At 49.8% G+C, this 24,731-nt stretch overlaps 1 protein-coding gene across 5 annotated transcripts in view; it reads right to left on the reverse strand.

The window, feature by feature from the left end:
* Nucleotides 1-226: 226 nt before the first annotated feature.
* LOC120390917 overlaps nt 227-24,731 on the reverse strand; it is a 47,361-nt gene continuing 22,856 nt past the window's right edge. For 2 of the 5 annotated variants that reach the window (XM_039513978.1, XM_039513977.1), the window contains 15 exons: nt 20,571-20,766; nt 20,149-20,225; nt 18,116-18,205; nt 17,421-17,607; nt 16,372-16,488; nt 15,283-15,482; nt 13,898-14,068; nt 12,624-12,818; nt 11,714-11,949; nt 9,862-9,928; nt 8,316-8,407; nt 6,104-6,272; nt 5,889-5,993; nt 2,250-2,310; nt 227-1,761 (listed from right to left, as the gene is read on the reverse strand). In XM_039513978.1, the coding sequence (XP_039369912.1) occupies nt 1,727-1,761; nt 2,250-2,310; nt 5,889-5,993; nt 6,104-6,272; nt 8,316-8,407; nt 9,862-9,928; nt 11,714-11,949; nt 12,624-12,818; nt 13,898-14,068; nt 15,283-15,482; nt 16,372-16,488; nt 17,421-17,607; nt 18,116-18,205; nt 20,149-20,225; nt 20,571-20,766 (1,998 nt within the window). In that variant the 3' untranslated portion in view covers nt 227-1,726. Of the gene's footprint in view, nt 1,762-2,249; nt 2,311-5,888; nt 5,994-6,103; nt 6,273-8,315; nt 8,408-9,861; nt 9,929-11,713; nt 11,950-12,623; nt 12,819-13,897; nt 14,069-15,282; nt 15,483-16,371; nt 16,489-17,420; nt 17,608-18,115; nt 18,206-20,148; nt 20,226-20,570; nt 20,767-24,731 lie in introns of those variants that run through there. The other 3 variants (XM_039513981.1, XM_039513982.1, XM_039513983.1) reach the window with 3 other exon arrangements.

Genomic DNA, 24,731 nt, shown 5'->3' on the forward strand with positions numbered 1-24,731 from the left:
AACATGACATCAGCGAATTTCATAGTCTTGTGTGGACAGCACGGTTTGAAAACAAAAAAAGTGGAAGAGCATTTAGTGGTGCAGTGACAGCACTGGAGCTGAAAATCGATTACAGGCCATGTCCTCAGCTGGTGTAAACTAGTGCATTTTCAAGGATCCTTCTGGGCCTTTGGAAGCAGACTGTGTTATACCAATAAAGACCAACAGGATCTTGTAAGAGGGATAAGGCAAAAGCGCTGCATTTATTGTTAATACAAAACAGTAGTTCATTTATGAAAGGAAGCAAAATTCAATCATTTATAAAGACAACCCTCTATCCATACATCCATACATGCACACACGGTCTGCAAACTGAAGTTGTTATAGTTATGTTTGTGTGAAGTGATAATCAATCAGCAGATGGCACATCCCTGACGGTTGAGTGTTATCTTGTTCTTTGAGTCTTCAGCCCTCCATTGGGAGGGGGCACTTGGGTGGATTCTGGCTTGCCCTGCGGGGTCATCCGGTTATCTCTGCGCTATGCATTCTTCGGCATGGGATATCACAGTTATAACACTTAGGCTGGCACCTTTGATTTGGTAATTATTTATTCGCATCACACGCATTTATTCACATTCATTCTTTATCTTTCAGTCACATCTTGCACTTTTGTTTTACTACCTCCTCTTCCTTGACATCCTTATTTTACAATTTTATTTTTCAGAGGTGACAGAGTCCCATCAATCTATGTAACGTCTCTGATACAGAAGTAGAAAACAAGCAGGACACTAAATGAAGGAGGGGGGTTCTGCAAGACCAATTCCAGAGCACAGTTGTTTTAACACTCTTATCACCTCCTCGAACAGACTCCCTCTCTGTGGATGTGCAAGTACAATTAGCAAGTTGCCCTTGTAAACGTTTCACAGAGAGATACAGGGAGGATAGTTTTAATTAGCTCAGCGTTGGTGCTCGAGATCTTATATACCTTTCTACTGGCTTGGTTTGGGGCCTAAAAGGGGATATATATACCTATGAAATCACAAAAAAACACATAAAAATGATTAATACTCAATAACAATAGCCATGAAGCCATGTCTTCAGCCATTCCCTCAGCAGCACCTCCACCCCACCACTCACAACCCACATGCCAGGGCTGGGAGCAGGGCTAATGTAGAGATTTTATGCCAGCTCTACAGAAGCCAGGAAGGACTCCTGCACTGGAGGGCTAATCACAGGGCCATTTCTGCCCACTTTAAAGTCCCTTTACACTGCCAGATTGGCATAAAGAGGCTTTAGAATTGGGCCCTAGGTTTCCAGGATACACAGAACGTGATAGCAAACCCTCAAACCAAAGAAGCAACCAAGGTCCATAAGCAGGTTTTTTATTCTTTACACATTACAGTGAAACAGCAGAGCTAGCTCACACACATAGCACGCGACGGCTTTGCAAATTGCCCCATCCCCACCCCTTGCCCCTCGCACGGTGTGCTTTCCCTAAGAAATAACTGCTCTCTGATCTGGGATCTGGCTCTTTAAATCTGGGAGAGACACCCAGATACAACCGTAGGGTGGCCTTTGAATTCAGTAGGAGTTGTGGATTTGGATCAGAGAGAGGATTTGGTCAAATCCCGCTTCCCCTTCCAGGTTTTGTATGTAGTCGTTGAAGAATGGCAGCTGAAGCACCTGCCCAACTGGCACAGCAAAGCCGGCTGCATGATAAACATCGTTGGTTGGAGAGGTGACTGTTTCACAGGGATGAAGTGGAGGGCTCTCCGCAATTCACTGCCAGTAAAACAAATATACATTGAGTGCCAATCCCATGGGAAAATTCCAGTCAACTTTAATGGGATCAGGACTGGGTCCTCATTCAGGAATAGTGCAGAGACTGCAAAATGCAGCCAGCTTCCACTGAAGTGACATCATGTGCAGGAAAATAACTTAAGTGTAGACAAAGCCCACTCCCTTCCCCGAGCCACGCACAGGTAAGCCATAAAGTAGCAGTCAATATAGGCTGCTCTAAATAAACCAGAAATGTCCACGTCCAGGCAAAGGTTGCGGCCTCTCATGCTGGGACTGGAGCAGGGAGGTTTTTCCAGACATAAGGCTCCACTTTACCCTCCAGACAAAGCTTCTGGATCCTTTCCCAGTAGAGGTAACGGAGCCAGAGGAAATTCCATGCAGTGCTAACTCTTTGTTGGGGATGGCCCATCTGCACTGACAAGATTTCCACCCCAATTTTGGTTTGCAAGCCTCCCCAACTGGAAAATTACCTGAATTTGTGTCAAATCCAACATCTTCCCAGCCCATTCCAGAGCGAGCGGTGCATGGAGCCTACAAAGAAGCAAAGGGAAGGGAACATGGAGGTGCACAAGAAAGGAGGAGTTCTGTGCTGGGTTCTAGAAGACCTGGGATTCCCCCTTGATTTGGATGAAATTGAATCTCACTAAAACACCCAATGCCGTTCTCAGATGGATTAAAACAGGGGTCGGCAACCTTTCAGAAGTGGTGTGCCAAGTCTTCATTTATTCACTCTAATTTAAGGTTTTGTGTGCCAGTAATATTATTTTAATGTTTTTAGAAGGTCTCTTTCTCTAAGTCTATAATATATAACTAAACTGTTGTTGTATGTAAAGTAAATAAGGTTTTTAAACTGTTTAAGAAGCTTCATTTAAAATTAAATTAAAATGCAGAGCCCCCCAGGCTGGTGGTCAGGACCCGGGCAGTGTGAGTGCCACTGAAAATCAGCTCACATGCCGCCTTCGGCACACGTGCCATAGGTTGCCTACCCCTGGATTAAAACAAGCATGTGTCACTCAGGGGACAAGGCACCTCAGGAGCTACAACAGGCTAACCTAGTGAGGAGGACTTTAAACTAGGTTCACCGGGGGAAGGAGACCAAAGCCCCGAGGTAAGTGGGGAAGTGGGATATCGGGAGAAAGCACAAGTAGGTGAGTGCAAGAGGGGAGGGCTCCTGCCCCATTCTGGGACACCAGGACAATCAGTGAGTTATCTTACATGTCTATACACAAATGCAAGAAGCCTGGGGAACAAGCAGGGAGAACTAGAAGTCCTGGCACAGTCAAGGAATTATGATGTAATTGGAATAACAGAGCCTTGGTGGGATAACTCACATGATTGGAGTACTGTCATGGATGGATATAAACTGTTCAGGAAAGATAGGCAGGGCAGAAAAGGTGGGGGAGTTGTGTTGTATGTAAGAGAGCAGTATGACTGCTCAGAGATCCAGTATGAAACTGCAGAAAAACCTGAGAGTCTCTGGATTAAATTTAGAAATATGAACAACAAGGGTAATGTCGTGGTGGGAGTCTGCTACAGACCACCAGACCAGGGGGATGAGGAGGATGAGGCTTTCTTCCAGCAATTAACAGAAGTTGCTAGATCACAGACCCTGGTTCTCATGGGTAACTTTAATCACCCCGATATCTGCTGGGAGAGCAAAACAGCAGTGCACAGACAATCCAGGAAGTTTCTGGAAAGTGCAGGGGACAATTTCCTGGTGCAAGTGCTGGAGGAACCAACTAGGGGAAAAGCTCTTCTTGACCTGCTGCTCACAAACAGGGAAGAAATAGTAGAGGAAGCAATAGTGGATGGGAACCTGGGAGGCAGTGACCCTGAGATGGTCGAGTTCAGGATCCTGACACAAGGAAGAAAGGAGAGCAGTAGAACAGAGACCCTGGACTTCAGAAAAGCAGACTTCGACTCCCTCAGGGAACTGATGGGCAAGGTCCCCTGGGAGAGTAACATGATGGGGAAAGGAGTCGAGGAAAGCTGGCTGTATTTTAAAGAATCCTTATTGAGGTTGCAGGAACAAACCATCCCGATGTGTAGGAAGAAAAGTAAATATGGCAGGCGACCAGCTTGGCTTAACAGTGAAATCCTTGCTCATCTTAAACACAAAAAAACAGCTTACAAGAAGTGGAAGATTGGACAAATGACCAGGGAGGAGTATAAAAGTATTGCTCAGGCATGCAGGAGTGAAATTAGGAAGGCCAAATCACACTTGGAGTTGCAGCTAGCCGGAGATGTTAGGAGTAATAAGAAGGGTTTTTTCAGGTATGTTAGCAACAAGAAGAAAGTCAAGGCAAGTGTGGGCCCCTTTCTGAATGAGGGAGGGAACCTAGTGACAGAGGATGTGGAGAAAGCTAGTGTACTCAATGCTTTTTTTGCCTCTGTCTTCATAGACAAGGTCAGCTCCCAGACAGCTGCACTCTGCGGCACAGTATGGGGAGGAGGTGACCAGCTCTCTGTGGAGAAAGAAGTAGTTCGGGACTATTTAGAAAAACTGAACGAGCACAAGTCCATGGGGCCAGATGCACTGCATCCGAGGGTGCTAAAGGAGTTGGCTGATGAGATTGCAGAGCCATTGGCCATTATCTTTGAGAAATCATGGCGATCGGGGGAGGTCCCGGATGACTGGAAAAAAGCTAATGTAGTGCCCATCTTTAAAAAAGGGAAGAAGGAAGATCCAGGGAACTACAGGCCAGTCAGTCTCACCTCAGTCCCTGGAAAAATCATGGAACAGGTCCTCAAGGAATCAATTCTGAACCACTTAAAGAAGGGGAAAGTGATCAGGAACAGTCAGCATGGATTCACCAAGGGCAAATCATGCCTGACTAACCCAATTGCCTTCTATGATGAGATAACCGGCTCTGTGGATGAGGGGAAAGCAGTGGATGTGCTATTTCTGGACTTTAGCAAAGCTTTTGATACAGTCTCCCACAGTATTCTTGCCAGCAAGTTAAAGAAGTCTGGGCTGGATGAATGGATGGTAAGGTGGATAGAAAACTGGCTAGATGGTCGGGATCAACGGGTAGTGATCAATGGTTGCATGTCTAGTTGGCAGCCAGTATCAAGTGGAGTGCCCCAAGGGTCGGTGCTGGGGCCGGTTTTGTTCAATATCTTCATTAACGATCTGGAGGATGGTGTGGACTCCACCCTTAGCAAGTTTGCAGATGACACTAAACTGGGAGGAGTGGTTGATACGCTGGAGGGTAGGGATAGGATACAGAGGGACCTAGACAAATTAGAGGATTGGGCCAAAAGAAATATGATGAGGTTCAACAAGGACAAGTGCAGAGTCCTGCACTTAGGACGGAAGAATCCCATGCACTGCTACAGACTAGAGACCGAATGGCTGGGCAGCAGTTCTGCAGGAAAGGACCTAGGGGTTACAGTGGACGAAAAGCTGAATATGAGTCAGTGTGCCCTTGTTGCCAAGAAGGCTAATGGCATTTTGGGTTGTATAAGTAGGGGCATTTCTAGCAGATCGAGGGATGTGATCATTCCCCTCTATTCAGCACTGGTGAGGCCTCATTTCGAGTACTGTGTCCAGTTTTGGGCCCCACACTACAAGAAGGATGTGGATAAACTGGAGAGAGTCCAGCGGAGGGCAACAAAAATGATTAGGGGGCTGGAGCACATGACTTATGAGGAGAGGCTGAGGGAACTGGGATTGTTTAGTCTGCAGAAGAGAAGAATGAGGGGGGATTTGATAGCTGCTTTCAACTACCTGAAAGGGGGTTCCAAAGAGGATGGATCTAGACTGTTCTCAGTGGTAGAAGATGACAGAACAAGGAGTAATGGTCTCAAGTTGCAGAGGGGGAGGTTTAGGTTGGACATTAGGAAAACCTTTTTCACTAGTAGGGTGGTGAAGAACTGGAATGGGTTACCTAGGGAGGTGGTGGAATCTCCTTCCTTAGAGGTTTTTAAGGTCAGGCTTGAGAAAGCCCTGGCTAGGATGATTTAGTTGGGTTTGGTCCTGCTTTGAGCAGGGGGTTGGACTAGATGACCTCCTGAGGTCCCTTCCAACCCTGAGATTCTATGATTCTATGACCCAGATAGATGGGACTTTTGGAGCTGGTATTGGAACAGAATAGAGGCTCTCTTACCATCTTGGTGCTGGTAGTGACAGTGGACCCGGATGGACTAAAAGTTTGAGTTGTGGGGCTGGGTTTTCTTATGCCTTTAATCCATCTCCTGTACTCCTCTCTCACCTGGAGAATAAGAGACATGGTCACTACATCATGTAACTAACACCCTCAGGCCAGGCCATTGCTAGGCCTGTGAAGTCAGTGGGTGGCTGATGATCCGCCATGGGCATTACCTGGCGATTGAGGAGACAGTGCACCAGGAAGATGAAGGCTCCCTGCAGGCTGTTGACGATGGTGAATAAATACTTCATGACCGTGGCTGCTGGGCCGACTTGGAGGAGACCAAGGCTCCATGTGCAGCCCAGAATGAAGAGCTGGGCGATGGCTTTAAAGGTCAGTAGCCTGGATAAAGGCAGATGGAGAGATCCCGTTATAATGACCCGATGGTGAGTGACTGAGTCAGGGGGCTCTGGGCAGTGTGGGGCGAAACAGCTGGCACCCGCTTTACTGTGTCTTAGGGTTACTGTCAAGACGAACACAATGGCAATTTATGCCTATGAATCTGAAATACAATATTGTGCCCAACAATCTTCCCCCCACACACCTTCCCCTCCTACAGGTGGCTCTTCCAAAGCAAATGGTTCAACCTCTCATTACAGTTTTGTTTCTAATCCCTTCACATCAGGCCCTGGCAATGTGACAATCAAGTGGGAACAGGATATTGGGCTCTCGGGAACCCATCTATGCTGTTCCATAAATAGACAGAGGGGTTGCTACAGAGCAAAGGTGACCCACACTTGCCTTCCTCCTCAATGGATGGCACTTTACCTCGACAGTATCCACAGCCCCAGGGAAAAGAGATTAGTTTCCTCCCTACATAGCACATGGCCCCGCTCTGAATATCAGCACAGACTTGTATTTCTCCTTACATAGCTCTAGGCACATGCAGTAAGTAACACCATGGCTTTCTGAAGTCTCAACATTTTGATCTGGTTCCAAAATCTTTTTCCCTTCTCATGTCTCCATCCAGCACTCCCAGCTGGCAGCTCTGATCTTGTTCCTCCCAAACAGATTTCATAATGAGCTGCTTTAAAGACTATTTGCATTCCACAATCTGAATGTACCACAGGACTTACTGCAAGAGCCTCACTGATCAAGCAGCCTCTTCTGTCCCATTACTTCCACTGACTTCAGCGGGCTTTGGAACAGACTGCAACTGTCATCTCAATATCCATCCAGGGACCAACATGATGCACATGGCAGAAAAGTATGTCCCATGATGATCCTTTACTGCCGTAGACCTCTCCTCTCTCCTAACCTGACCCTTCAATTGCCACCCTGGCTGTGCTGTGTCTAATTTAAGATCAGATATAGCATACCCCTATTCATGCAAATTGTCCTTATTTTGGCAGATGTTCCAATGGACAACTTTAGGACTCATGAGTAAGGGACTCCTGATTGACTTAGGGTTTATCAGCTCCTTGGACAACGAGACTGTTACTCTCTCATCAAGCCAAAGGTCGCCAAGATAACCTGGAAACCCTACAGAGGCATGTGCTCAGCTGTATGGTAGCAGCAATCTGTGCAGAATCCAACAGGAATGTCCATACAGGAGGCTCACTGGACCCTTCTTGTACAGGGGTGGGCAAACTATGGCCCACGGGCCAGATCCGGCCCATCAGGGCTTTGGATCTGGCCCACAGAATTGCCGCCCCCATGGCGCCGTGGGCCCTGCACCGCTCCCAGAAGCAGCCGGCACCACGTCCCTGAGCCCCTGGGGGAAGGGGAGAGCAGAGGTCTCTGCCATGCTGCCCTCACCTGCAGGCACTGCCCTCCGCTCCCTCCTCCCCAGCTCACATTGGCCGGAACGAGGAACCACATCCAATGGGAGCTTGTGGAGAAGTACACGCAGGCGAGGACAGCTCACACTGCCCTCTGCCCCCTTCGGGGTCGCAGGGACATGGTGCCGGCCGCTTCCAGGAGCGGTGCAGGGCCAGGGCAGGCAGGCAGGCAGCCTGTCTGAGTCCCGCTGCAAGCCGCTGCTACCCCGGAGCCACTCTAGGTAAGTGGTGCTGGGCCAGTCCCTGCACCCCAAATTCCTCCTGCATCCCGTACCTCAACCTCCTTCCTTGAGCCCTCCCGCACTACGCACCCTTCCCTGCACCCCTGCCATGAGCCCGATCCCACACCCCGCACTCCCTCCTGCACCCCAACCTCCCTACCCTGAGCCCCCTCGTACATCCCGCACCCCTCCTCCACCCCAATCCCTTGCCCTGAGCCGCTTCCTGCACACCGCACCCCCTCCCACACCCCGCACTCCCTCCTGCACAACCCCATGCCCCAGCCCTACATTCATGGCCCTGCATGCAATTTCCCCACCCAGATGTGGCCCTCAAGACAAAAAGTTTGCCCACCCCTGTTCTACTAGATGTAGTGCTGTCCTACCTGGTGTCTTTGAGAGTGGACACATCTTCATTAAGGGAGGAGAGTTTGTCTCTCAGGATCCAGAGGGTTACAAGAAAAAATGTTAAATTTATCTGTGGAAACAGCATGAAATATTCCTTGTAAAACATGTTAGCCAAGGCCAGGCTCTCTGGCTGAGGCACGGAACAATCCTATGGGATCAGATGGCTGCACATCAGTGACTGCTCGTCCAGTGGGTCATACACCATTCCCTGCCAGATCCTGGTCCCAGGCCCTGCAGGGAACTGTTGGCATAGGCAGGGCTGCAATGCATCACATGTGACCATACAGCCAGAGGGCCACATTCTGCTCTTATCTGAATCTGGAGGGACTCCACTGATTCCAATGGGGTCTGCAGTAATAACAGATTTAGAGCCGTGTGATTTGTCCTGTCTCTAGAGTGTTCCCTTCAATTCTGAGGCTGAAATTAATTCTTAACCTGCTGCCTGAGATGGGCAGGAATCTGCAAGGACATTTGCTACCTTTATCTCTTGCAATGCATGTACCCTTCCATCCTCAAACTCCCCACGCTGCTGCCACCTTCCCTTCCCCCATCACTTGGGTTATTTACCAGCCAGGCTGGACCAGGTAAGGGACAAAACTCTCGTCATTCTAGCAGAGGTTCCACTTGCTTCCACGGCAGCATTGCATGAGTAATGACATATTATAATTAATCATATGATGGTAGCACCTAGAGGCTCCAGCTGAGACTGAAGTCGGTTCTGTACACACACATAGAAAGGGGCAGCCCCTGTTCTGAGCATTTGTTTACAAAGCAACTAGGCAAGACCACAGGCGCCAGCTTCCCCCAGGCCACACAACCGCCCACTCCACCCCAGATCCCGCCCCCACCCGACCCCTTCTCCCAAGCCCCCACCCCACCTCTTCCCATCCCCGCTTGGCCCCAAGCTCTGCCCCTCCCTTTCTTCAAGCCCCTGCCTCTTCCCACCCCTGCCCAACCTCTTCCCACACAGTTCTGCCCCCTTCCTCCCAGTGCCTCCTGCACACCACAGAACAGCTGACTGAGGCAAACCAGAGGTGATGGGATGGAGGGGGTGGAGTTGATTGGTGCGGCTGCCAGTGGACGAGAGGCACAGGAGCCTGAGTAGGGGAGGTGGCTGCCTGTGTGTGCTGAACATCCACTAATTTTTTTTCCATGCCTAAGGGGAACTGTTGGCATAGGCAGGGGCTTGAAGAAATGGGGGCAGAGCAACGGGTGGGAGGAGAAACAGAGGTACAGCGAGGGGAAGCTACTTCCCAAGCTAACACAGCAGGCCAGTGGAAGAGTCAGGGCTCCTGACTCACATCCCAGTGCCCGACCCATTCGCCCTGACTGACTCCATAGAATGTAGGTTGTTGTGTTGGGGGAAATCCTGCACTGGCCAAAGAGGGGTGGATGAAATGGGATCTTATAGGACTCTTTCAACTTAAATTCTCTGGGAGATATTCTTCTCTTGGCTCCACTGCAATCCACAGGGTGACAGAGGTGCAAGGAGAATGGGGCCTCGTGGTTCTGTGAGGTACCTACCAGGATTATGGCACAGACTGGTCCCAGGAAGCTCCAACGAAAGCCTCTCTCCAGGCAGAGCCAGCAGCTACAGGGGCGGAGGAAGAAGAAGGTGACTTTAATGGGATTACTGCTATGGGCTGGATGAATGGACGGTAAGGTGGATAGAAAACTGGCTAGATTGTCGGGCTCAACGGGTAGTGATCAATGGTTGCATGTCTAGTTGGCAGCCGGTATCAAGTGGAGTGCCCCAAGGGTCGGTGCTGGGGCCGGTTTTGTTCAATATCTTCATTAACGATCTGGAGGATGGTGTGGACTCCACCCTTAGCAAGTTTGCAGATGACACTAAACTGGGAGGAGTGGTTGATACGCTGGAGGGTAGGGATAGGATACAGAGGGACCTAGACAAATTAGAGGATTGGGCCAAAAGAAAGATGATGAGGTTCAACAAGGACAAGTGCAGAGTCCTGCACTTAGGACGGAAGAATCCCATGCACTGCTACAGACTAGAGACCGAATGGCTGGGCAGCAGTTCTGCAGGAAAGGACCTAGGGGTTACGGTGGACGAAAAGCTGAATATGAGTCAACAGTGTGCCCTTGTTGCCAAGAAGGCTAATGGCATTTTGGGTTGTATAAGTAAGGGCATTTCCAGCAGATCGAGGGATGTGATCATTCCCCTCTATTCAGCACTGGTGAGGCCTCATTTCGAGTACTGTGTCCAGTTTTGGGCCCCACACTACAAGAAGGATGTGGATAAATTGGAGAGAGTCCAGCGGAGGGCAACAAAAATGATTAGGGGGCTGGAGCACATGAGGAGAGGCTGAGGGAACTGGGATTGTTTAGTCTGCAGAAGAGAAGAATGAGGGGGGATTTGATAGCTGCTTTCAACTACCTGAAAGGGGGTTCCAAAGAGGATGGATCTAGACTGTTCTCAGTGGTAGAAGATGACAGAACAAGGAGTAATGGTCTCAAGTTGCAGAGGGGGAGGTTTAGGTTGGACATTAGGAAAAGCTTTTTCACTAGTAGGATGGTGAAGAACTGGAATGGGTTACCTAGGGAGGTGGTGGAATCTCCTTCCTTAGAGGTTTTTAAGGTCAGGCTTGACAACGCCCTGGCTGGGATGATTTAGTTGGGTTTGGTCCTGCTTTGAGCAGGGGGTTGGACTAGATACCTCCTGAGGTCCCTTCCAACCCTGATATTCTATGATTCTATGATACTGCCCTTTTTCAGACCCCGGGGCAGAGGGGGGGTGTCACAGGGCAGCTGGCTCTCAAAAGCGAGATGGATCTCAGCCAGCCCATATACCTCGGCATCTCCTGCTTCCAGCCATCACTTCCTCTTCCACCTCTTCCCATGACCCTTTCTGGTGGGTGGGCGCAGTATTGATGGAGGGCCAGACATGCAGCGGAGGGACATTGGCCTAGCTGCACTGAAGGAAGTGGAGCTGCCCTGATTTACACCAGCTGAGGATCTCGCCTGGGGTGTCTAGAACACGCCACACCCTGTTTTAGTGGAGTCGCTCACTTTAGAGAGGGGATCATCAGGGATTTGCACACAGGAAGAAGGTGCATTTGTTTCCTACCCACCAGCCCCACAAACCCAGCCTGGGAGCTGGGAGTCAAGCTGGGATCATTCTGGCTTGTTCTTCTGCATCATCAGTGGGGTGAGGAGTGTAGATCTCTGACAGGGGGCAACTCAACTGCAGCGCTCGGGGCAGATTAGTGTCCCTGGGAATGGGAAGGGTCCCAGGGGGACATTCAGCTCCCCGGCAGGATGAGCCGGGAAATCTAGGTTCAAGTCAGACCTGGGGTGAGCCAAACAATTGCATGGAAGCCACATCCCAGCTCCCCTTCGGGATGGGCGCTGCACGTACTGTTTGGAAGTTCCGTAGCCACCAGGATTCACCGCTGCAGAAATAGCCACCACCAGGGCTGGGAATCCATAGCCAAACGGGTACATGAATCTCTTCTTGAACCGGCTGGCGCTGGTGTAATTCACGACCTTCAGGTTCCTGACGGTGAGGAAGAGGTGCAGCCCCTCCAAGAACATCCAGCTGAAGCAGGCCAGGAAGAGGTAGTGTAGGAAGCCAGCAATGACAGCACAGACCACCTGAGGACAGGATGAGACAGAGCTCTGGGACACTGCTTCCGGGAAAGGAAATACTGAATCTGGAGGTGGGGGGACTTTTGTGAGGATCACATAGGGCTTTTTATTAACACATCTCTCTTGTTATGACGCTCTCCCAGAGACAATACATTCTTCAGTCTACAGGGGCTTGTCTAAGGGCAAGTTGGCTGGTCCTTTCAATCATTCAGAGTCCAGCCCAGTCCTGATCTCCACTCAGAAAAGAGTTGGATACTGTAGGAATCCCAGGAAAGGGATCAGGGACATAAACAAGTTCCCAGTCCTCATAACAGGGAGAGACCTGGAGGGTGTAGGTTCTCTTCTCTATATCTGCTTCAGGATATAGGTGCCTTGCATCTGCCCATTAGTCTGGGGGCAGAGAGGACAGGCAGGGGCTGTGACTCTGGAAACCAGGGTTCCTTTGTCTGAATGATGAAGGATGGGGCCCACAAGGAAAAGGGAAGGACTGGTTTCACCCATAGGGATTTCTTTTGGAGGGGAATATATAATTACTTCTGAAAGACTAAAGAACATGGAATAAATGTTACCGTCCAGCCGAGGGTAGAAAAAGGTGCTGGGGTGAGGGGAGCTTTAGAAATGCTGACAGAGGATCTGGACCCAGCTCAATTTTCAACCAAGAATAAAAGTGGATAACAGACCTGATTCTCAGTGCGCTTCACTGCGGTGAGGAAGAGCAGGTGGGCCAGGAAGAGGCAGAGGCAGAGCTGCAGGTGGAGGGAGGTGCTGACGTTGCGGATGGAGCGGCACAGGAGGAAGGTGAGGATGGCGAGGAAGAGGCACAGCAGGGAGAGGGTCAGTCCCACGTCGCTGATGATGGTCAGTGTGTAACTGTCCTGTAACAAAGCAAAGGGAGACTCACCAGTAAGCCCTGGGACACTATATAGTAAATAAAGGGAAGTAAGGACACCCTGGGGAATTACAGACCAGTCAGCTTAACTTCTGTCCCAGGAAAGATAATGGAGCAGATAATTAAGCAACCAATTTACAAACACCTAGAAGATAATAGGTGATAAATAACAGTCAGCATGGATTTGTCAAGAACAAATCGTGTCAAGCCAGCTCAATAGTTTTCTTTGACAAGATAACAAGCCTTGTGGATGGGGGGGAGCGGTAGACGTGGTATATCTTGACTTTAGTAAGGACTAGCCTACACTGCTCAGCTCTCTAAAAAACTCCACCTCCACAAGAGGCGTATAGCTACCTGGTGCACTGTTTACAATGGCGCTTTACAATGCTGAAGCTTGCCACACTCAGAGCTGTGGAAGCCTGCAGGAAGAGTCAGAACAGGGATAGGAAGAGGTGGGAGGGTCGACATTAGGACCCAGGGGTAGCCCCAAATTTTCAGATGTCCTACACTGCCGTGTATGCAGCTGCATATACCTAAGGACGGCTCTGTGTGGATCACAAGCTAAATATGAGTCAAGAGTGTAACACTGCTGCAAAAAAAGCAAACATCATTCTGGGACGTATTAGCAGCAGTATGGCAAGCAAGACACGAGAAGTAATTCTTCCACTCTACTCTGTGCTGATTAGGCCTCAACTGGAGTATTGTGTCCAGTTCTGGGTGCCACATTTCAGGAAGGACGTGGGCAAATTGGAGAAAGTCCAAAGAAGAGCAACAAAAATGATTAAAGCTCTAGAAAACATGATCACCAGGGTTTTTTTGCATCCTTTTTGCAGCCTGTTCTCCTTTTTTCAGCCTACCCTGGCCTTGACATTGTTAGTGTGGGCTACTCCAGGCACCTCAGATCACAACCCCAGCCCAGCCCCCTTGACCCTGATCCATCCTGTATGGCCACAGATTATACCCTGACGTTCCGACTCAGCGTTCATTCAGGCAAAATTCCCACTGATTTTGCCCAGTCAGGAGCTCAGAGTCCAGCCCTTTGATCTGAGTCTGACAATGAGATACCGCTGCTCCGGTGTGATCCATAAGGAGTGCGATGCTGGAGAGATGGTCACAGCTGCAGATGGTGTAAGCGCTGTTCATCTCGAGAACAGTGCAGCCATCCTCAGCCCAGGTGCCTTTCCCATCGATGAATTTCCAGTAAACGCAGCGAGTCTCTTCCTCCTCTTTCTTTGCCTGGAAAAAAAAAAACACTCTATCATCATCCTCACTGGATCCTGGGGAGAACACTGTTTCTTTTGTCACACATTTCTAATAGACCATCATAAACCTGAAATCACCAATGGCTTCATGGCTCTCACTGTGCTGCAGGTAACAGTCATTTGGGACTTCCAATTGGCAGTAGAAATATAAGCAAGATCCTCCAGCTCCAATAGCACAAACCCCTGAGAACAGAGCTAAAGTGGTAATTCCCTTAACTCTCAGCTCTGTAGGGTCTATGACACACAATTGTGCAGTTCCAATTTGTGCCAATAAAAGGCATTCACACACCCGCCCACAAATATCCACATGCACAATAGCAAGTTCATTACTTTATCAAAGAAGGCACCATCTCATGCTGTTTTCCTGAACTCTGCTATCTATATGGAGAGGTCCCCAACTCTGGGGTGCACCCCCCTAGGGGAACACAGAGGAACCTTCAGAGGGACATGACAGGTCCTGGGTCAGTCCCCATGGGGGGCAGAAAGGAAGCACCACCCAGCCCCTACCCACTCTGAGCTCTGCTCTGGTCCCACCAGTAGCCGCATCCCTGACTTCCAGCCCCAGGCCTGGCACAACCCCCAGCCTCAGCATGGCTCCACTCCCAGACCCAGACCCTTGCAGCTCCATTCCTGGCCCAGGTTGGGGGCAGGGCTGGGAGTGGAGCTGCACCTGGGCATGGACTTGGCTGCTAGCCCACACCACAGCCCGACTGATGCTCCACTCCCATCCCCAGCCCCAGCCCCAACCCAGCTGTAGCCCCAGCCTCAGTCCCCTTACCCCTGTCCATGTCCTTCCCCACCCACCCGAGCTGCGGCCCCGCTCCTAGCCCTGGCTCAGGGCAGGGGCATGAACGGGTTGGGGGAGAGACCCTCAAAAGTTTGGGGACCACTGCTATAGGGAGTTGCTTTCCAGTTGTTCCTGCTCTAAGGGGTGAGTCTGGGACAGTTGTTACTCCAGAGCATTTTACATGATGAATCATAACCCAATCAGGCCTGGTGTGAACCCTATGTAACGTCCTCCACCAAAACAGCCCCCGTGTCAGGGCTGAAGAAGCTCCCTCTGTTTCTCAGATAACTGTTTCTCAGTCCAGAAAGGCAACAGAACTCAAATGCCCTGCAGGAGACGCACTTTTTAAGTGACCAGCTGGAGCCCCGGGCACAGAGCAAAGTAAAAGGCTCGACACTCACCTGTCTATGGCGCAGGGTGAACTTCACAGGTTTGAGGAGGTCTATGGGCCTCCCATTGCCAACAGCCCCACTCACCACCCTGGAATTCAGGTGAAAATTCCTCAATTTCTCATCAGCCGTTAGATTTCCCTCGTTGAGAAATCTCTCGTTAATGATGGAGTCCAGGGTGGAGTAAGAAATAAAAGCAACAGGCCAAAAATCTGAAAACATGAAAAGATGCCTCATCATAGAGACAGGGACACTGAGAAAAAGAAATAGCAAGCCAGGTGCCAAAGGTCACAGCGAGTCTGGGGCAGAGCTGGGAACAGAACCCAGGCTAGTAGTTTGAGCTTTAGCCAGTAGGGTATGTTGCCTCCTCCCTCTTCTTCCACAGAAGCATTTCTGTGCTGGAAACATCCAGAGTGCTCTATGTGAGTGTGATTCCTAAAGTGCACTAACGTACATTAAAGCACACTAGGGAACCTTTAGTGCACACAAGTAGGGTCTATGCAGACCAATTAATGCACAATATGTTAGTGCTCTTTAGAAATCATCCCCCCACACTGCACATTATCCAGCCAGGTAGACAGTCCCAGATGAAAGCTCTGAGGTGAAGCCATAGTTTTTCTGGGTTAGGAGAGGCAGAGGGGTTGGCTAGTGAGGAGTTTTCCCTGGTGCTGAAGAATTAAGAACCAGTCCCAGTTAGGTCCTACTGGCCTGAAAATCTGAGTAAAATTGATAAATATTATCCAGGAAGTCACACACGTCAACCTGGGGCCTAGCTGGGCTCATCATCAGGACGTCATGTGTTGGGCCAACGGATCTCTGATCTTTCCATTCTCTGGACCAATTCATACGCCTGTCAAAGCTTCTCTCTTCTCCCTGCCCCTCCCCCAATTCCTTGGTTTTCACGCTGAGGGACAACCAGGAATGAAGGACTCCGCATAGCTCAACGACCTGAGAAACACTGGCTCAGCCAACAAGGTCCACACTAGTGTCAGGATAACAGAGGCGAGCGAACCAGCCTGGGGTGAGGGGAAGGGGAGAACTAGGGATGAGGTTTGGTGTCTAGCTACAGGGGTGATTGCCTATGAAGCACCAGGATGGTACCTTCTGTCGTTGCTCTGGTGACCGTATCGCAGTGAATGTCCATTGCCTGCTCCTGAGCTCTCAGCGTTAAGGCCTTATCACAGGGACCTGCAGCCGGCACAACGAGCGTCTCGATAGCTGGGGAGGGAAATGGCAAAGCCTCTTGCTGCAAGGGCAAGGCAGGTTTGGAGCTCCACTCTCTCTGAATCCCACCAGCCCCTCCCCCTTTCTCCTCACCTCCATTTCTCTGTGTTTCCCTGAGCCCCTCTGGCTGACCTCCTATGAGCCATCGTCCCTGAGTCCCCATGAAGATGTCACTGTGCCAAGAGGCAGAAGGCAGCTTCTCCCAGCTGTCTCACCTCTGCGCTTTAGCAGGGGAAGCAGCAAGAAGGGGTATTGCTGGGGCAGGGAGTGAAAGAAGGATGCAATGGCAGCTGCCTGTGGTGACAGGAGATTGGCATCGCTTTTAAAACCCTCTCAGGCAGCTGCCATTGCTGCAAAGCCCCAGGGCTGGGTTTATGGGTGGCGGGGAGCATAGGCCGGGGAAGGCTGTGCCTCCCCAAACAGCCTGGTGTGGACCTGCTCATGCTCCATCCCCAGGTCTTCTCCTGCCTGCTTCCAGTTCCCTTCCCGTTCTTCCGTGGCTGAGGGGCTGGGGCAGGCCGGCTCACAAGGCCCAGGGCTGGGGGCACTGAGGCCGGGGCCATGCCGCATCATGCTGCCTGCCCATCCACCTTGCGCTGAAGGTGGGGACGATCCGGCTGACCGGCACACCAGGGCTAGGGGTGCTCCCGCTGCGCTGCCCACCTGGTGCAATGGGGCTGGGGGAGTGGGTTGCTCTTGGCTCCAGCGGAAGAGATGGGGTGAAACAGGAGGGGCAGGGCCTTGGGCAGAGAGGGAGGGGCCAGGGGCTTGTCTCTCCCAATGGCTCATTCACCTGCCGCCCATGGCTGGGTTATAAACCCTGAGAGAGGGGCATCGAGGCTGCAGTGGTCTTCTGTATTGAGAAGAGTATAACCCCCATCCAACAGCCACCACCAGGTGATGTGGGAGCCTCCCATCCTCCTCACCCATAGACTGTGTTGTCGCATTCTGTTTCGTCATCTCCGGAGACTTCAAAGCAGCCATCAGTGCAGCTAGTTCCGCACTCTTCAGGAGGAACGTCACGGCGGAGGCCACATCCTCCTCCTTCTTCTTGTTGCCACCAGCACTGAGGGTGGAGCTACTCAGGAAGGAACCAAAGGGACGAGCAACTTCCTGGGATTGGGAAAGGAAACACCCTGAGAAGGAGGGAGGATTTCAGTGGTTCATGAGACACATTCTTCAGACTCCCAGGGGAACAATGACCCTCTTAGGGACATACGGGTTCATAGTGACCTTCCCCACTCCACAGGACTGCAGCATTCTCAAAGAGGGAGCCCTTTACGGAGCGAGTGAGGCTACTGAGGCTTGCTCAGGACTCCACAGTAACCTGAAGCCAGGGTCGGGCTAACACCCTGTGTCATTCCCTCCTTATCCCTGGTCCCTTCAGTGTAGGTGGCAGAGAACATTGCAGCAAACCAGCAGGCATCTAGGTTCTCCCTGTGTTGCCCCCGGAAGGAATTTGGATCTTCCTAGGACCATTAGAGACAGAACCCAGATCCCCTGCCACTTCAGCTAGAGAGCATGCACATGCGCACACACACACCCAAAGTGAGACTGCTATTCCAGTGCTCAGGGCATTTGCCCATAGAGCTCCCACACACGTAGGGGCAGAACCCCTGACCTGCAGCGATACTGCTCTGTCCTCTGCACACATGGTCTTCAATTTCTCTAAGGTTGAATTCACAAAGGAGCAAAATTCACTGTTGCTGCCCTGCAGAGCAAACAGAGGAAATAGGTTATTTCTGCAAGCATGGAAACGCCACCCAAAATTAAGGTCAATGGTTCCACAGAGTGATCTTGCTTTGACCTATGGCTGGCTGCCATCCCACTGGAATGCCCACAGATTAAGACATGTGAATGCTCAGTGTGGTGAAGCCCACAGACACGCTGATATTTCACATAGTATTGAAGCTTTCATGCATATTGATGAATTTCTCCTTCCCTTCCTCACGAGGATTTAGTAAGGATTATTATCCCCCTTCTACAAATGGGGAACCGATGCATAGAGTGACTGAGCAAATTGCCCAAAGTCACACAGTGAGTCTGGGGCAGGGATGAGAACCAGACTCTGACTTCCTGTATCTCAGGCTGATGCCTTAACTGCAGAACTCTGATGTACAGTGAGTAGGGATGTTACACACCTAAGCTTGATTAGGGTCAAGTTTCAAAAGCACTTGTTGTTGGACTGATTCTGCTCCTACTGAAGTCAGTGGTAAACTTTGGATACAGGGCCAGTTCTAGGTTTTTTGCACCCCAAGCAAAAAATATTTTTGGCTTCCCCCAGCCTCAGCCTTGGGCTCTCCCCTCCACCCCGCACCCTTCTGCTGCCCCAACCCTGGGCTCTCCCACTCACCCACCCACACTCCCTGCTGCCCCAGCCCTGGGTTCTCCCCCCACAACTGCACCCTCCTGTTGCCCTGGCCCTGGGTCACTGGTAACTCGTTCCCAGAGCAGGTCATTCAGCAGGAATTTTGGATGTGCACAGAACACAGACAGGATTGGTTCTCACATGGTTACAGAGCTGCAGTAAAGTGGAACAATTTTCAGCTTGTGTGATTGGAGGATATCTGGATGCATATTATAAGACTGTCTTACATAAATGAGGAAAAGTTGAGGTGCCTTTATTATTCTTTTGTTCCACTCTTTGTTTCTATGGGAATTTGCCTAATGCAATATCGCTGTCTTCCTTTTAAAGAAATAAAACTTTTTTTAAAAAAAGGCAATGGCTGTTGAAAATAGCAATTCCAGTCCTAAAAACCACTGGGAAGCATTTATTGCTCAATTTTATCCTACTTTTTCTACAGCAAATTACAGTGGATCAGTATATTTGATTTGGGAGAAATGAAGTAACAGCAGCCCAAACTGAGCTTGAGCACTCCTGAATTTTGAGGTGTTCAAATCTGGAAGGCAGGTGCTAGATTCCCTTTCTGAATATTAGCTAAATCTGGAAAGGAAAAGTCAATTTCTGCTTCCATGGCTCAGAAGTGGAAATCCTCCCACGTGCCTGGTATTGTATCTAAAGCTGCCCAGGTCCAGCAGAGCCTCCCCTCCCCTCCCTTACTTTTCATTTTAAATTCTAGTGGGATCCACATACCTCCCTAGCTAGGCTTCAGATAGAGGGGGGGCACTGTCCATTTAGTCCACCCACTTCTTTTTTGGGGGCTGCAAGGTGAGGTCACGCTAGTATTCCTAATCCAGTCTGGGGATGTCTTCTGAAGGGGATATCTGGGCCAAAGCCTTCTAGTCCTTGGGCATACTTGTTCCCCCGTTCACAGTGCCACCCCGTTCTAGCAGCAAACTATCTATTCACAGCAAGCTGAAGCATGAGGTCTCAGCTACCTCACTCCCTCCCCCTCCCTTTCTATTGATTGCTGCCAAGGGAATGCTGGGAAATGTAGTTCTTTCCCTGCTCCAGGGCTGGCTCCATAGGCAGGGAGCTAACCAAGGAACTATAGCTCCCAGGGCCCCCTGTTGGTTCTCAGCTCCCATGCTGGATCCCTGCCGCCCCTGCAAATGTGCCACCCCAAGCACATGCTTGCTTTGCTGGTACCTAGAGTCGCCCCTGCTTGAATAAGAAGAGAATCCTCAGGCTCAAAGTTTTCTGTGTACTATTTGTGAAAACTCTCAAAGCCCAAATAAACCCCTTCGACGTACCTGCAGAGGGCCATTTTTGCACGTCTCAGACTGCTCTTTTATCTGTGGAGTCTCAGTCAGGGATTTAATGGTGTCATCTAGCAACAGAAAGGGAAGCAGGACAATTAAATCAGGTCAACATCTGCAGGGCTAAGGTTTTCAAAAGTGTCTCGTGACTTGAGACATCTTAAAAGGGCCCTGACTTTCAAAAGTGCTGAGCAATCACCCTCTGAAAATCAGGCCCCTTTAAGGTCTCAGGTTAGGCAACCAAAATCACAAGGCAATTTTGAAAATCTTGGCCTAAGTGACACACCTAAGGCCACACACACAGGAACTCTATGACAGAGATGAGAATGGAAGCTTGATCACTTGAGTCCTAGTCTAGCATTTTAGCCACAAGGGACGTCCTTTCTTCCTACCAGAATACAAAGTTGATGATCTACCTAAACCCAGCAGGTGTTTTCTCCCTTTATCTCCAGTGTGACCCATAAGGAGTGCAAAGCTGGAGAGATGGTCACAGCTGCAGATGGTGTGAGTGCTGTTCGTGTGGAGAGTGATGCAGCCATCCTCCACCCAGCTGCCGTTCCCAGCGATGAATTTCCAGTCAATGCAGTGAGCCTCTTCCTCCCTTTTCTTTGCCTGGAAACAAAAACACCCCATCATCATCCTCACTGGATCATGGGGAGAACGCTGTTTCTTTTGTCACACATCGCTAATAGACACTAATAAACCTGAAGGCACCAATGGCTTCATGGCTCTCATTGTGCTGCACATAACAGCCATTTGGGACTTCCCATTGGCAGTGGAAATACAAGCGAGATGAAGAAGTTACTCACCTTGTGCAGTAACAATGGTGCTTTGAGATATGTGTCCCTGTGGGTGCCCCACTCTAGGTGTTGGTGTGTCCCTGTGCCGGAGATCGTAGATTTCTTGCAGCAGTACTTGGTCGAGGGAAGGGCGTGCACAGGAGTCATCTCGTGCAGCCGTTGGCACCTCCTGTAGCACGCACTCCCCTGACTGTCCCCTCCATTCCTTCTCTACCACAAAACTTGGCTGTGTGAACTCCTAAGTAGAGGGGGGTGGGTAGAGTAGCACCCACAGGGACACACATCTTGAAGAATCATCGTTACTGCACAAGGTGAGAAACTTCTACTTCTTTGAGTGGTGTCTCTGTGGGTGCTCCACTCCAGGTGCTTGTAGAGCTGTACCCCAACAGGGGTGGTAGGGGTTCAGAGTTATGTATCAGTCTGTGATGAGAGCTCAGTGAGGCCAACGATAGAGTCTGAGTCAAGGCCTTGGGCGATAGCATAATGCTTTGCAAAAGCGTGCTCTGATGTCCAGGTTGCAGCTCTACAAATATCTTTTAAGGGGACATGGTTCAAGAATGTGATCGATGTCACCATGGCTCGTGTTGAGTGGGATCTGATGCCCACAGCGGGCTCTTTGTGATGCAGGTGGTAGCAAGTTTGAATACAGGTGGAGACCCATTTGGAGAGTCTCTGGACTGTTCTCAGTGGTAGAAGATGACAGAACAAGGAGTAATGGTCTCAAGTTGCAGAGGGGGAGGTTTAGGTTGGACATTAGGAAAAACTTTTTCACTAGTAGGGTGGTGAAGAACTGGAATGGGTTACCTAGGGAGGTAGTGGAATCTCCTTCCTTAGAGGTTTTTAAGGTCAGGCTTGACAAAGCCCTGGCTGGGATGATTTAGTTGGGTTTGATCCTGCTTTGAGCAGGGGGTTGGACTAGATGGCCTCCTGAGGTCCCTTCCAACCCTGAGATTCTATGATTCTATGATTCTATAATTGTAGAGCCCTTGGAGCGCTCTGCTGTAGAGACGAATTGTCTTTGTGACTTGCAGAATGGTTTAGTTCTGTCCAAGTAGAAGGCTACAGCCCGTCTGACATCTAGCATGTGCAACATTGCTTCTCGAGAGTCATTATATGGCTTGGGGTAGAAAGTAGGTAAGTGTATGTTTTGGTTAATATGAAAATGTGTAGACATTTTGGGCAAGAATTTTGGGTGAGGACATTAACATAATTTTGTTTATGGTAAATACAGTGTACGGTGGTTCAGCCATCAATGCTCCTATTTCACTGACACGTCTAGCAGACGTGATTGCCACTAGGAATGCGACCTTCATAGATATATAAAGAAATGAGCACGTTGCTAGATGTTTGAAGAGTGAGACATTTGAGCACAAGATTGAGATCCCATGGTGGTGCAGGTTGGCGTACTTCTGGGTACATGTTCTGTATACCTGCTAGAAAGTGCCGTGTAATCGGGTGCGTGAATATTGAAGCCCCTTCTATCTGTTGGTGGAGGGCTGTGATGGCAGCCAGGTGTACATTAATAGAGCTTATGGCTAACCCCATTTCCTTCAGTTCTAGTAGGTAGTCTAGGATCATAGATAGAGGCGCCTTGGTCACATCCAGTGTTTTTGCTGACACCAATGGGAGAATCTTCTCCACTTGTGGTGGTAAGTATTTCTAGTGGTGAGGTGACAGCTATTTAGTAATACCTGTTTTACTTTCTCCGAACAGTTCAATTCCCCATGTTGGTACCAGAGAGAAGCCACGCTTTGAGATGGAGTTTCACTGGGTCTGGATGGAGTGTCAGGCCCTTGGTCTGGGACAGGAGCTCCATCCAGAAAGGCAGCAGTTGTGGGGCACAGACTGCTAGACATGAGAGGTACAGAAACCAAGTCTGTCTGGGCCATGTGGGGACAATGAGAATGATGTATTCTCTGTCAAGTCATATCTTGCAGATGATCACTGGTATCGGTGGGAAGGCGTACATGAGTGATGTGTTCCACGGGGTGAGGAAGGCATCCCCTAATGCTCCCAGTGTCAGGCCTGCCCTGGAGCAAAATAGTGGACATTTGTGATTTGTTGCTGAGGTAAAAAAATTGATTACTGGGTGACCCCATTTTTGGAATATTGTGTCAAGAACACTGTCATGGATTTCCCACTTGTGTTCCTGTGAGAAGTGCCTGCTGAGATTGTCGGCTGTAGTGTTTGGCACCCTTGTAGGTATGATGCTATGAAGTTTATTTTGTTGCAGATGCATAAGTTCCATAAGTTCATGGCTTCTACGCATAGTGAGTGAGACCGGGCTCCTCCTTGGCGATTGATGTAAAACATGCACGCAACATTGTCAATGAAAATAGGGATTGAGGTTTCTCGTATGAGTGGGAGGAAGTGTTGGCATGCATTGTGTACAGTGTGAAGTTTGATATGTAGTCGGGTTTCTGTCATAGACCACTTGCTTTGGACATTGTGGTGACCCAAGTAGGCATCCCAACCTATCAGGGATGCATTTGTTGTAATAGTCACTGATTGGGGGTCTTGTTGAAAGGAAATCCTGGCTGTGTCCACCATTGTAGAGAGAGGATAACTCTTGGTGGTAGTGTCACAAGTCTATTGAGAAAGTGTTTGCTGGGTGCATAGACCGTGCTCAACCATTGCAGCAGACAGCGCATATGGAGTCTGGCATACTTTACTATGAAATTCGTAGCTGCCATATGTCCCAGAATCTGAAGGCATGTCCTCACTGAAGTTTGTGGGCTGATGGTCAACGTGGAAATAAGATGGTCAATGCAGTGAATCTGTGGTTTGGCAATATTGCCTTGGCTTGTATGGAGTCTAGATCGGCTCCGATAAACTCCAATCGCTGGGTTGGTTCCAGGGTGGATTTCTTTTTGTTTATCTGTAGACCTAGCTGGTGAAAAAGGTCTATTGTTGTCTTCAGCATGCCTGCCATTTTTTGTCAGTTGGCACCCTTGAGAAGGCAATCATCCAAATGGGGGAAGATTATGACTCCTTTGCGTCATAAATGTGCTGCTACTACCACGAGTGTTTTTGAGAATACGCAAGGACCAGTGGACAGTCCGAAGGGAAGGACCCTGTATTGGTAGTGGTTGGGTCCTATTGTGAACCGTAGGAACCGTCTGTGGACAGGATGTATTGTAATATGGAAGTATACATCTTGGAGGTCAAGGGCTGCAAACCAGTCCTCCCCATCTAGCACTGGGATTATTGTGGCCGGAGTGACCATTTTGAACCTGTGATTGTGTACAAACCTGTTGAGTTTTCAGAGATCTATGATTGGTCTCCATTCCCCTCCTTTCTTCTCTGTCAGGAAATATTTGGAATAAAAACCCCTCCCTCGATATTGATGTGGTACTGGTTCTACAGCACCCAGCAGTAGGAGGTGGTCTACTTCCTGTTGCAGAAGGTGCTCATGAGAGGGGTCCCTGAAGAGGGATGGGGAAGGAGGGAGGGTAGGGGATGGCTGTGAAAGGAATGGTGTAGCCAGATTATATGATCTCCAAAACCCATTGATATGTGGTTATCGCAGCCCAGGCATGGTAAAATGGGCGTAGGCAGTGACCAAAATTATGGGATGGGGTATCTGTTGGTGCTAGAGGTGTGGAGAGGTCATGCATACCCTCGACCAAGACTTCAAAATTGTGGCTTAGATGTAGATGGACAGGTGAATGAGGCCTGGGTCTGTGGAGCTCGTCGTCTCTGGGCCTGTTGTTTGGGTCTGTTCTGAGTGAAGTATCGTGGTTGTTGATGGTTAAACAAGGTGTCTCATGACCTCTG

The sequence above is a fragment of the Mauremys reevesii genome, linkage group 25, assembly GCF_016161935.1.
Source record: "Mauremys reevesii isolate NIE-2019 linkage group 25, ASM1616193v1, whole genome shotgun sequence".
In the NCBI taxonomy this organism is placed as follows: domain Eukaryota; kingdom Metazoa; phylum Chordata; order Testudines; family Geoemydidae; genus Mauremys; species Mauremys reevesii.